This window comes from Lissotriton vulgaris, chromosome 1_1 (genome assembly GCF_964263255.1).
Source record: "Lissotriton vulgaris chromosome 1_1, aLisVul1.2, whole genome shotgun sequence".
NCBI lineage: Eukaryota > Metazoa > Chordata > Amphibia > Caudata > Salamandridae > Lissotriton > Lissotriton vulgaris.
The window spans coordinates 678,986,657-679,000,317 of NC_141685.1; the positions used below are offsets into that span (position 1 = coordinate 678,986,657).

General features: G+C 42.2%; 1 protein-coding gene across 1 annotated transcript in view; it reads right to left on the reverse strand.

Annotated features, from left to right (window-relative positions):
- PALMD (palmdelphin) overlaps window positions 1-13,661 on the reverse strand; it is a 217,153-nt gene that overhangs the window by 50,626 nt on the left and 152,866 nt on the right. Inside the window, exons 4-5 of the mRNA XM_086954644.1 lie at window positions 1,024-1,138; window positions 260-284 (exon numbers count right to left, since the gene is read on the reverse strand). Of these exons, the coding sequence (XP_086810770.1) occupies window positions 260-284; window positions 1,024-1,138 (140 nt within the window). The remainder of the gene's footprint in view (window positions 1-259; window positions 285-1,023; window positions 1,139-13,661) is intronic.

Here is a 13,661-nt window from a genome sequence, read left to right on the forward strand (position 1 = left end):
AATGGAACCCCAATGGACGTCGTTAAGGATGAGCTATCTCTGTTTTCCTTGCACTGATTTTGTCACATCTGAGGCCAAGGGTCACAAAGGCAGTGCCAGGTGTCTCAAGGAGCAAGCCAGGGTTCGCCCACTTTCATGCAAAAGAGCGAAACTGGTGCTGGACTGTACAGTAATTATGGTTATGAAGGCAGTTAAAAGAAGGACAAGTTTCTCAGACAGCAGAAAACTGAATACAAAATAAGGAGGCACCGAAACATACCTTCTCGAACATCTGCCTTCACAGCCTGCAAGAAGAGTAATAAAAAAGAATATGCAGTTATTTACATTTTTTAGTTAGGCCGAAACAATTAATTGTATATGCTTCACTATAGCTCCTGCAAAGGTAACAGAAAAAATACTTTCTTCTAAATTAGACAGTTCAATCACATAATCCACTTGTTCTCTTATCAACGTAAAGCACTAGATTTACCTAAACATTTAGTGCACAGTCTAGAGACTGCAGGTATCTTTTAGGGTTTTCCAAGGCCTGGGGTACTCTGACCAAATAACTCGCACGCTGAGGTCTCTCCACTGGATCCTGGTTCCTACTCCTATTGAGTTTAAGAACCCCCGCAAAGCATAGCATGCTTAACATGGAAGACATTCTGCTTTCATGTGCAAGCAAATCATTGACTACATTTCATCTAGACCCTTAGGGATGGCCTCCTACTTTCTACTTGCCTCTTCTCCTTTCGCCATTACTACCGAATACCAAAACTATTGGCTTTGAAAGAGTTTTTTTTTCTGTTGGTCCCAGAAATGCCACTGTGTGCATGCACGATTGATATATTTAAATGGAATTTTAACTAAATGTAAGAAATTCTATTATAAGATATCTGCAGTGAGTGCGCGTGCATGTAATAAAGTTAATTTTTTTTTACATTGCAGATAGCTCCTATGCTATGTGTTGTTGTAACAGAGGCATTTTAGAAAAACCACAACAAAATTTTTTTATAGGAAAACAGAAGTCAGATTTCACTTTACCCTGATTATATCTTCTGAAGTCCTCTCCACGGATTTAAGCTTTTTCAGGACCCTTACTTCCTTAGCGGATATTTGCAGCTCTTGCCTTTCAAGGTCTTCAATTTCTTGATCGAGTCTAAAAAACATAAAACATGGAATTAGTCTGCATGTGGGTGGATGTGGGGGTGTTAATCACATTGAATGCACTGCAGAAAAAATCATTTGGGCAGACTCTGCATGCATACTAAAATATCGGCTTGTAAAAAGTTCTATTTCTGAAGGTTTCTTGGACTACTCCTGTGGCCACTAAAAACTATGGTTTTTTGGTATTCGAAAATGACAGAAAATAACCTTCCACGAGTCGCAGTGAATTTAAGCAGAGCTTTGAGGTTGGTGCGAATATGAGTAAATCATGTTTTGCTATTTGTGCATGCTCTCGTTACTAGGTAGATTCATAAGATTCATTATAGGGGAGAGGATGTAGCCTTGCGGCTAGAGCGGTCTGATGTCGAAGCTGGAGAACCGGGGGGCATATTATCAAGGGGGTTTATCTCCGCTTTTTTGGCTTTAAAAGCCAAGAAAGCGGAGATAAAATTATCTCCCTATTACCAAGCTGTCGCTAACACCAGTTAGCGACAGCTAGTAGGAGATAGCGACCATCTTGGGCCCCACTTTGCATGTCAGTGATATTTATCACTAATGAGATGCAAAGTGGGCGTGCCAAGATGTTAGAGACTGAAAACAGTCGCTAACATCGCTATCTCCTATTACCAACTTTTGGAGATATTCGCGCTAAGCGGGAATATCTCCAAAAGCTAACACCTGCCCTGAGCAGTTCTTAGCCATGTTATCCAATGGGAGGTGGATAACATGGCTAAGAGCATTTGCTCGATAATGCATGAATATCGCTGACTTTTCAGCGATATTCATGCATTTCGGCCGTTTTTTATCGCATTTGCGATAAACCTTGTTAATAGCAAGGTTTATCTGCGATAAAAATCGCCGATGTGCGGCGATAATTTTTGTCTCTAAGCAAGTTAGAGACAAAAATTATCGCTAGTTGTTGGTAATATGCCCCCGGGTTCGACGCTCAACATCCTGTGATTCTGGGCAAATCACTTAATTTCCCCGTGCCTAAGAAAAATGAATGTGTCCTTGTCTAACGAAACTGGTGCTGTGTAAAGCGCTCTGATACCCGATTTATCGGGTCTAGTTTGCGCTATATAAAACTTCCCAAAAACATAAATAAAAATAGCAACCTATGACAATAACCTTGAAAGAACAATCCAATTTCAGTTTTAGGAGAGTTACACAACCATATCACTTTTGATGTACTGCTGAAAACCTGAAGTTTGTCACAAAGGACATTGCATATTACATCATGGATGACATTGTTTAATGACATCATGTATAATTTTATTTTTGACATCATTAATATTAGAAACCCCAAAGAATTGCTCTTTTCTACATCTGTTCACTAAATAGCGAGCACACATTTACCTACACAACCATGTATCTGTAGTCCCCAGCATGTCACACATGCTAATCACTTTCTTTTGCAACTAAGAAGACAAAGAGAACCCCCATAAGGCCAAGAGGTGGAGGAGAAGACCACCTTGGGCCTGCCAGAGGAAATGTCTGATTCTGAATAGGTCTACAATAACCTTTCCCTTTCCAGGATCAGGTCAAGACAGACTTCCGTGTACCCTTGTCCAATAGGAGGTCACCATCAAGGACTGGCTGTCCGTGATGGTTTTAGTTGGAGTTCAAACAAGCCTGATCACCTTCTTACTACGTTCCTTCTGCATTTTTCCCCCGTCTTCTTTTTTACAGGCAGCACTTTAATATTCAGGCATGTTAATCAAACCGTCCTGATGATGATCCCATTATTCTTTTAAAGGAGATCGAAACGTCGCCGACCTATGGAATACTTTCACGCAAACAACCATTGTGTTATATTGGTGTGATAACTATTATGGACAGCTTGTTGTGTATTTTCATTTACTCAAAGCTTCCTTTTCCTTTGCTTTTTGCCTGAAAATCTTATTGTTTATTTGTATGTTCGCTTTGTTCTTATGTACTTGATGCAGGATTGTATCCCACTTTATTGTTGGTTGCTTCCGAAATTGTTGAAACATTCAATTGATTAAACTATGTGTCCGGCTGGACACCGTGGAATATAGTACTTATTATGGTCTATTTCTATCCTTTTTTGCTCTAAATGATTCTTTAAGGACCATTGTTATGATTTAATATTGACACCCAGGGTCCTTAACTACCTATGTGGGTTCCCTTGTTCTCCTCAAACAAGTAAGAATCCTCACAACAGAGGTAATGCGTTGATTATGCTTGGAGTTACACCACACAGTAGAGGAGATGCATCAGTACTGCTGGGTTCACAGATAGGCTGGGGAGCACTTTCAGGCCTATTTTTAATGGTTCTATTTTTGGGGTGGCACCACTTGCCAGGGCTGAGCTCACTGTTTTAGAGTCCAGGTGCTTGTTATGAGAGATTAGCTCTTGCAATCACTCTGGAGCCCTAGGTATAGGTTGCAGGTCCTTCTCACCAGTGCAAGAAGGCAGCAGACAACAGGTCAGCACAGCAGGCAGAATTCCCTCAAAGCAGCAGTGCAGCTGAGTGGCTGAACTTTCAGAAGCACAACAATCCTCCTTTCTGACAGAGCAGAGTCTTCTGCAGGTCGAGAAGTGTACTGAAGAGTTGGGTATCTGAGGTCCAATATGTATACCAGATGCTTCCTTTGAAGTGGAAGAAGCTTCTAGAGGTTTCCCTCTGCAGTGGAAAAGGTTCCTGCTTCCCCTGCCCTGGCTCCAGACTAAATATAGGGGGTATTCAGCCCTTTGAGTGGAGGAAGGATGTAGTTTATTCAAGTGTAAGTAGGTCTGTGCCCGGTTTCGCCCTCCCATACTGTCTGTGATGGCCCAACCAGGCACACCTAATCTCTCTAATGCAAGTGACTGTCTAGGAGGAATATACAAAGCACAATTGTCAGCTGCACCCAGTCATGTTACCCAGAGACAGGCTACAGGCACTAAATAGTAAATGCAGGAAAATGCAAACTTTCAAAAAGTGACATTTTAAAATTTTTAATGTATAATATAACTATACCATTAAAGAGGATTTTTCATTACAATTACAAAGGCACAAAATATGAACAGATGACCTATTTCCATTTGGAAGTTACAGATTATTAAATGTAATGAGGCAACTTCAATGTTATGGCATGGGGGGGGGGCGGTAGGGCTTGCAATATTGAAAAACAAATGTAAGCTTCTTTCACTATCAGGACATGTACAACTGAAAGATACCTGTCCTACTTTTCAAATACACTGCACCCTGCCCTTTGGGCTGTCCAAGGCCTACCATAAGGGTGACGTGTATGTATTAAAAAGGAATGTTTGGGCCTGGGATGATAGTTAATTTTGTCAGGTCGAAATGGCAGTTTAGCCTGCACACACAGGCTGCAATGGCAGGCCTGAGGCACGTTTAAAGGGCTACTTCAGTGGATGGTACAATAAGTGCTGTAGGCCCACTAATATCATTTTAATCTATAGGCCGTGTGTACATGCAGTATCTTTTTACTAGTGACTTACAAGTACATTGAATGTGCCAAATGGGTATATGCCAATTCCACCATATTTTAGGGTGAGAGCACCACCACTTTAGCACTAGTCCTAAGGACAACAAAAACGAGACCAGCAAAAAATAGCAGGGGTGAATGCAAAAAAGTATAGAGGGCCACATCCAACAATAGTAAATATGTTAACTCTTTAACAACCCATGATTGAGACAAAGCAATGATGGAGCCTGATTTGAGCTGAGAAATAATGGAGCCTTCCTCGAAAAATGAAGCCTGCTAAAGAACTGTGCTATTCTCTGTTTTAAACTTCCAACTCCATCACTTGTCCTCAGAAGTAGGAGATATGTGTCTTTGCCTTTGGAGTCCACTAAAACATATAGACATTGTTTCGTCTGAGAAGAGCTTCCATGCTTCAGGAACTTGCTCGAAGAAAATTGACTTGCTAAGGAACTGAGAATTGGCTGCCTGCTTGTGGTAGCTTACCAACTGAAAGAACTTGTCCTGAGAATCAAGACTTCTGAACAAGTGAGAGACCCTTGAGTCTAATGAGAGCTGTTACTCAGAAGGACTGACAAAGGAGATAGGCTCAGTGGAACTATGTCTGAAGAAAACTTCAAACGCAAAGAGATTTCTGCGAAATAATATTCCTGTGATTCAAATCTTTGGATCACTGGTGGGATTTAATTTACTTTACTATCTCAAAGTTGAAGGAAATTCCACTGGCGGATTGTACTCCAGATTAAAGTACTTCCTTCGGGGATAGGAGTATTCTCCATTACCACTCACTTTTTGTTCAAGCCTTTAGAATATTGTACCAGGAGGGAGCTAACATTGTGGCACCGACTGTTGTCCTTTTATCTTTCTCTCCTCACTCCAAACTTTATTTTACTATTCCCTTCCCTCTTTCTCTCTCTTTATTGACTTCCTCCACTCCCCTTTTGTTTTCCACTGTCATTTTTTCACTTTCTCTTTCCTATTCCGAATCTGTAATTCTCCCCTTCTTTTCCACTTACTCTTCCCTCTTTCCCTCTTGTCTCTTCCTCCTTCTGCCTCCTTTCGATTATTCTTTCTCTCACTCTCTCCTCTTTTGTAGCTTTAATTTCCTCACTCCTCTTTCCTCCTTTCTCGCCCTCCTATTATGCCTCCTTTTTTGCCCGTCCCACTCTTTGTGACTCCCTTAACTCTCCATCTTCCTTTTTGTCTCTCCTTCCATTTCACCTCTCCCCATTCTTTCTATCTCTTTCGCTCTCTGATCTTCTTTCTCATCCCCTTTTGAGAAAGGCCTGAAATCTTCATTCTAATTAACATGTGACACAATCTTTTTTATAGTAATGTTATGACTAAAGAAGGCGTTTTTAGTCCCCATTTCAATCGGTTTTGTCTTTAATTGTAAAGCATTTTGAAACATTTTTGAATGCTGTCGGTTTTTTCATTGAGATGAGGGAGGAGGTTTCCCCACCTAAGAGGTACCTCTCCAGACCACTATACACTGTTCTACTACCTGCAGTATTCTTCCTAGTCCTTAGGCTGTTAATATTTAATTGATGGCGATGAAACTCCAAATTCCAGATTCAACAAGTAACAGGATGGTCCGATAACTTGTGCAAGCAGCCATGGTTTGGCAGCTCGCCCTGTGAACATCAGTTTTGGGTTGCACCTCTGTTCACTGTGCTGTCTTACCAGTCTCGCTGCGCTGATGCGGGGTCCAGTAAGGGACTGTGCTATATAGTGCGCAGCTGCAAGACTTTGAATAGCACTTTCCGTAATTTGAACCTTCAACCCTACATTTCTGGGAGAGGACCGTGCCGGTAAGAGCGGTGGGGCAGGGATGGGCCAGGATAGGGAACATTAAATAAATAATTAATTTTTCCTCGTCGTTGTCTGTCGACATCCCCACCTCCCCCCACCTGGTTCCACCGCTCTTACCTGCACGGGCTGCTCCTGTACAGATCTCCACCACTTTACACAAGCTAGCATAGATCCACATGTGAGAGGGCACCAGCACTGCATATATGCAAGAGTCAACTTTGCTTGCCTGCTAAGGAGAAAACATCATGCGGAGATCCAGTTAGGATCACAGGCTGATGCTGGGTTGGGCTATCAACCCCGATGTCCAATAAGACCCTCTTCATTGGCTGCATGTGGCAGAGACAGAGAAAACTCTAAGAAACTGCAGCCGGAGTCTAAGAAATGCAGTCCGAACTTCACTTATTTGTGTAAGGATTCTGGGATCTTGGTAATGCAAAGAATTTCCCATAATGACTTAGTCTAACCTAAGATGAGTGGCAGGGTAGGATAATGGGAGAAATTAATAAATCTATGTTACAGCTTGCAACCCTTTGTGGAATTCTTTGCGACACTCATTGATTAATTATTGTGATAAATAATATCCTTCTTACCGTGACTATTCTTTTGGCTTTTGCTAACTTCAATAGTAAGCTGTTTGTCTCCAATATTGCTCAGTATTTCCAGCCTGCAGTCTCCATTTTTCAATACAGATCAATTTCAAAACATACAATGGCCATTCATTGGGGTCAAAGGACTTGTTATGTCACAACTTGCAATGTCAAGGGGCGATTCAGAGGGTAAGTGATGTAACTAACAGTTGTTCTGCAATTTTGGTGGATTTCAACTGCAGTTCCCATTCTTTAGAAAATTATTTATATTGAATATTCTGTTGCCATCTTCTCACTTTGTGGGTGGCTGTTGGGAGCTTTCTCTGGACATCCTTCAACCATTATCACAGCCTATTTCAGTGGTAGATTAATTCATACACACATCTCGAGCAGGATTAAACTCACTTCACTGGAGCTAACCCCAGCCATTACTAAGCTAGACACCACACAAACAACAACCATTCATCCCCGGTGTAAAGAAACCCAGGAACCATATGAAAAGGGCACCCAAAGTGTGGAAGCACTGTGGCACAACACTAGCGCAGATTTATTTTGTAAAAAAGATAAGTGCGGGGACTCTTGTCAGGAGGCAGCTTGCCCATTTCTCCTGTTGGCGCCGCCTAAAGCAGAACCAACTACTAACCATGAAAGTGGGGAAAGGATGTAGCGTAATGGCCAGAGCTATGGCTCTGGAGCTCGGGAACCAGGTTTGAGTATTGGTGTCGGCACAACATCCTGAGATTCTGGGCAAATCACATAATCTCCCCTTGCCTACCATACAGGAATATGTCCTTAACTGGTGCTCATGTAAAACACCGGTGTTGATAATTAAGTGCCGGTGCTGAGCACCGGAAACCAACCGCGCAAATTGAGCACTGCACTAACGGTATAATTCATACTATAAATATTAATATCATAAGGTATTTTTATCCACGAGAGTGGTGGGGAAAACACTGGTGGCAAATAGTGTGTCTCTGGAGGGGGCAAAATCGAGCCTCGTGACCTAGCTCTATTTGTCCTAACTCCCAATCCCTTTGTGCCGCACCAGGAGCAGATTCAGAAAAACACACCCTTGCTACACCTACAAACATTAATTTCCCCGATCACATTTAATTGTACAGCAGTGTTGTTTCCTTAAACTCTTTAAACAAGACTATGTATGTGAATGTATTTACCTAAATGTAAATATATCGATATATATTCATACATACGCGCAAAGCCACATTCAAACATTCGAAGGAAATATGTATATATAGATTTTATGCGTATGTCTATATCCTTCGCAGGTGGCCTAACCAGTTTTATATGTGGCCTAATGTGTGCGAACCCCTTCCCCCTCCCAGATTGCTAGTGCCGCCACTGCTGGCAAGTACGGGACAAGTATTGTTTTGACTGTAGCTATGCAGACGAGCAGCTGTCTCAACAGTCTTAGAGGCTTCGGGAGGATGTCGGCAACGTTAAGTACATAAGACCCTGCGGAAAAGAAAACGTGCATTGTAAGCAACCATTACCAGAAAACATCTCGATGGATGTACCTGCGGGGCGCCGCAGACCCCCCCTGCTTCATTGTTTGAGCACGGCGCCGCCATGTTTTGTAGGTACCGTAATGACACTAGGATCGCATATAAAAGCTGAGCACAGAGTGAAAAGGGCTTATATTTTTTTCCAGTCCTAGTCTGCGAAACACTTCTTTTCAAATAAGCTGTTCTCAGACATGTGCAAAGAAAGGCTAGGTAAGCAGCTATTACAACATGGCAAGTAAGGGCTTGAAAAAACCCAGAAAGAGGAAGATGGGTCCCATCTTCTCTTAGAGGTGCGCCTACAACTTAGAAACTGAGCATTTGTTACAGAGGAAAATGCGCTCAGCTGATAGAAAGGCGATGAACAGTGGTTGGGGGTATTGATGAAAAAAGAGAATTTACAGAAATGAAAAATACTGCCTAGACAAATCAAGCAATCATCACTATAACTAGAAAAATGTAATGGCCCGGAATTCACAAGGTATTTGCCTACCTTCGTTTATATTATGTGTACACATACCCGTATTTAGAGTGTAAATTCACTAAACGTGAGTGTGTTTCACTTTCGTGTAATCCATCCTGGGAGTTGTCCGGTGTCGCAACCGCCGGGACCAGGGCGTGGCTGAGGGTGGAAATTGGAGGGCCCTGTGGCAGGGTTGCCTCACTGAGGCGCGGGATGGGTGTTTTGAGTCAAACATTTCTTAAGAGAAGGTCGCTTGAGGCCTGTGCCCTTGACTGAAATCCGTAGTGCAGCTGCCTCACAATTATCGAGGAAGCTATGCCAGAAGCATCATGTGAGAACCGGGTGGTACCGGGAGAGGAAATAGATTCGGGCAGCACATTTAAAGTGGGCCTGTTAGCGAATCAGATAGGTAAATAGTGGCGCACCATTACAAATTAGGGCAGTTTTAATATTGTAAAGACAAGCTGCGTAGGTGTTTTGCAAGGTATGTGAGACTGCAGGCAATGTTTGTGGTAATATCGGAGAAATCAATATTAAAAACTGTCCCACCATGCCATAAGACAGACCCACAAACAGCCAAAAAAAACACAGCCCATAGACTATCCTTTCAGACATCCCTGAGCACACTGCCTGATCAGGCCAGTCTGACCCTGCGTGATAGAAGGTGAAACTCCAGCCCGGTCTTTCATAGATGGAGCTGCTGAGCTCGGCCCCTTGTTGACCATCCTAGCCATCAACTCTCCCAGGTCATGACAGTTCATGTCAGCCAATGTGTGCTTTTCTGCCAACAGCAGTTAGAATGCTAGGGCTTGTGGCCTCAAAGATAAAGCGTGAGAAGTGAGGCTACTGCAGGTTCAATCATGGATAGCGCATAGGCCAGTCAGAAGGGGGACAAGGGATCATTAGTGCCCAGCCCCTCCACATTTTGAGGGCACACTTCTACTGCAACATTTAATCACAGATTTTAAGGTTAGGCTGCCTTATTTGTGAATGAGGAGGCAGCTAACATCGTTGATAAAACTAGACGAATGAATATAGATTTACAGAGCACAAGTTGCTGGCATGAACCTAAGATCTACTAACAGGAGAGAAAGGTGGCAAAGGAGCAAGACTACTATGGAGGCGAAAATAGACATTTCTTGATATATTTCCGAAAAAAGAAGGAAGTGGGGAATTTTACGAGTATAACCAGGAAGTGAGTTCCACAGTTTTGCTGACACAAGAGAAAGACCCTGGTGCAGTATTAGCACTTCCCGATCTTTACAAGATGACGTGAAGTGAAAGGGCGAGCGCTTGGCAGGTTAGATGATAGGAATTTCTCCTTCAGATGGATAAGGCCAGAGTTTTGTATCACTTTGCGTGTAAAGCAAAAAAAATGCACTTCTGTACTAAAATCCAGTGTAAGTCCTGAAGGTGAGTTTTAATAGAAGATTTAGGGAGACCAAGAACAGTCCAGCAGCTGTTTTCTGCACATTCTTTAACCATTGATGGAGATACTGAGGGCCCCAGGTGCGAAGCATTAACATAATCAATTCTGGAGAACAGTCAGTGCTAGGTTCGTTATTTTTTGTGACAAAAAAGGAATAACTGGAAGTGGAAAGTGCCCGCATTATCAGTAAACAGGTTGCCCACACATGATTAATGCGGTCAGCAAAATAAAGTAGGTTATCACACCCAATGCCTAGATTCTTTGTTGAAACAGCAGGAAGAGGAACTGCTAAGTTCTGAGAAGCTTAATTTTGGAGACCAGCCAATTGAGTTTCCGACACATCAGAACCTCAATTTTTTCAACATTTAACTTCAAAGAATGGGACCTCATCCATATCTTGACTTCTGTCAAGCATTGCAGAAACTTTGGGCTCTTTTAGAGTTAGGAGAGGATAACTCCATTGAAACAGCATAGATTCTAATGTTACCTGCAGGTCACAAGTTACAACCTTCTAGTGCAGCTGAGCGAGTTATGCTCTGGCGCGTAGGAGCTGGGAGGCATATGTTCAGAATCTTGCTGGTTTCTCAATCTTTCTTTATTCTAAGGTTACTGGACACGTGTATTTAAATCTTTTTTAGTGTAGTTACTCATACGGACAATTTCTTTTTTTTTTATTCAAAGGTTTTTATTGTTTTTAGAAATGTACCCATATATTTGACATTCTTGTAGTGCATGTACATTCCATACACAGCACGGAAAAGCCATAAAGGTATCTTCAAATAATAGTATATCTCAGTGAAATGACTAACTGAGTGTCTTTGTTTCCTCAATGATGTTAAGTGCTAAAATCCAGCTCACTCCAAACCAGGATAGGACTCGAACCAAAGGAGTGCTGGTGGCCCTTTGAGTGAAGCATTTGTGGTTGGGACTGAACATAGGGTTCTCTCACTCCCTTGCGGTTGCTGCTCTGAACAAAAAGCATAAAAAGTGCCGGCACTACTGAATGTGTCCTCCTGGAGTCTGCAAATCGCATCATGACACTCTTGAACCATGATCCAGCTGGAGGCCCCTCTTTCCCACCACTGCCTGTGTTTCTTTGTGCTGCTGGTGCTTGTTGTTGTTTTTATCATTTATAGATGGAGAGCACCACTAACCAGACTGTATGCAAAAAACAAGACTTGCTGAAGTACTCGCAAGTGAAACGGGATCTCAGTTGAATGCATTCCTTCCAGCCCATAAGGGGATTGTAAAGTGGAGCGCTCTGCAGCGACAGCAGAAGAATGTTTAACGTCTTATACAAACAAATTCATAATTTCGCAATTATCTGTCTTTGGAGGAATGCATGTACAGAGAAGTGCTAATTATGTAATCAGAGCAGAACTCTGCTATATTTTGGCTCCAGCAGTAAACATCACTTATGAATAAAGCTGTCGGCCTTAAGCAGTGATTTCAGTTGGCAGCCTGTTTCTTTAGGTATTATTCAGAAAGTGTGAGCAAAGCATTGGTTTTTAATTTGGCTATGACAGACATTCGTTTGTTTTTGTCTAGCTTTGGTATTTAGAAGCACAGTTATCATTTTCTATGGTCCTGAAGCTGGTTCTGCCCATGGGTGGGATCATTCTCCATTTTTGCCAAAACTACTAATATTTGCGTAGTTTGTAAATTTCGCTGAGATTCTAAAATTCACTTGCTTGAGCGGTTTTCAGCATAGAAGCAGATCACACAATACAGTTTTCAATTTTTTTAAAGCAATTTTCTCAGGGTAATTTGCGGCATTTTATTCACATAAACCTATTAATAGCATGTTTTTCTTTCATCTATTTAACGCGCTGGATTTTCTCAAAGGTTGCAAAGTTTTGTTTAAACAATTATTATGAATACTTTAATTTGTTAAAAGAATATAAACAAATCAAACATGTCCTCGTTTTATTACAAATCGACAAACTTCCTAAAAAAATCACAACATTTATTAAGACCCTGAAAACGAAAAAAACGGCAGATCCGGTCATACTAGAACAAATGCTCGACTCATTAATGGTAACATCGCAATTATTTAATAATTAATCAGTACAAGTTCAACTTTCCCTTGCTCTTCAACAGGGGTCTCCAAACCGGTCCTGGAGGGCCGGATCCATGCCAGATTTTTTGGATATCCCCATTGAGATACATGTAGTAATTTAAAAAATCTGGCATGGATCCGGCCCTCCAGACCGGTTTGGAGACCCCTGCTCTACAACAACACAAATTTAGGGCCAATTTGTTTTCTTTTCTATAAAGACAAAGAATCCAAATCTAGCCCCGATGTCTAGACCATCCCACACTCATGTCACTTCAACCATATCCATAACCTTGACCAACGGTAACCGGCTCCACATGAGTCCACCTAAACCAGCGGTAACTGGCTCCAACTGAGTCCCATGTGTTTCCGGACACTTTCACATAAATCACCTTCATAAAAATCTTGGTAAAAAAACTTCGCAAGCGTGCACTCTCCTATTTTTTTCAATACCTACTTCAGCTACTAATCAAATGGCGCAAAAACATATGCATTGGCCTGATGTATTTCTTGAAATATTGTGAAATTAAGTATTGCAAAAAGCAACTAGAAATAAACTTCGTACTTCCACTTCAGTCAGGCTAATCGCGACATGAATTTCTGTAAGTAAATTATTCGTAGGATAATGCATTTGCATTGACAATGTTATGTTATGTTATGTTATGTTATGTTATGGAGCTTTTATATAGCGTGCAGCTACTCACAGGGAGTGTCCCGACGCTTTCCACCCTCAACTCATATTGAAATAACACAACACAGCTAAAAACAAGCAACAGAACGGAACAGAAGAGACGATGAGCAGTAAAAACAAACTAAGAGTTAAAAAGCCAGGTCTTCAGGCCCCTCCTAAACTGGAGTAAATTAACAGTACTCTGCAGAGAAAATGGAAGCTGATTCCAAAGCTGGGGGGCTCTGCAGCCAAAAGACCGCCCTCCCGCACGAGCTTTCCTCACCCGTGGAACCACTGCTCTGCAAAGAGCTTCCGAACGGAGGGAACGAGCCGGACGATAAAAAGTCAGTCTCCTCTGCAGGTATCCCGCTCCTGAACCATGCAGAGCCTTGTGCATCAGGGTCAGGGATTTGAACTGGATCCTCTTCCTAATGGGGAGCCAATGGAGCGACTGGAGCAACCCAGACGCTCGAGCTCGTCTCCCTAGACCAGAGATCGCCCGGGCAGCAGAGTTCTGCACCACCTG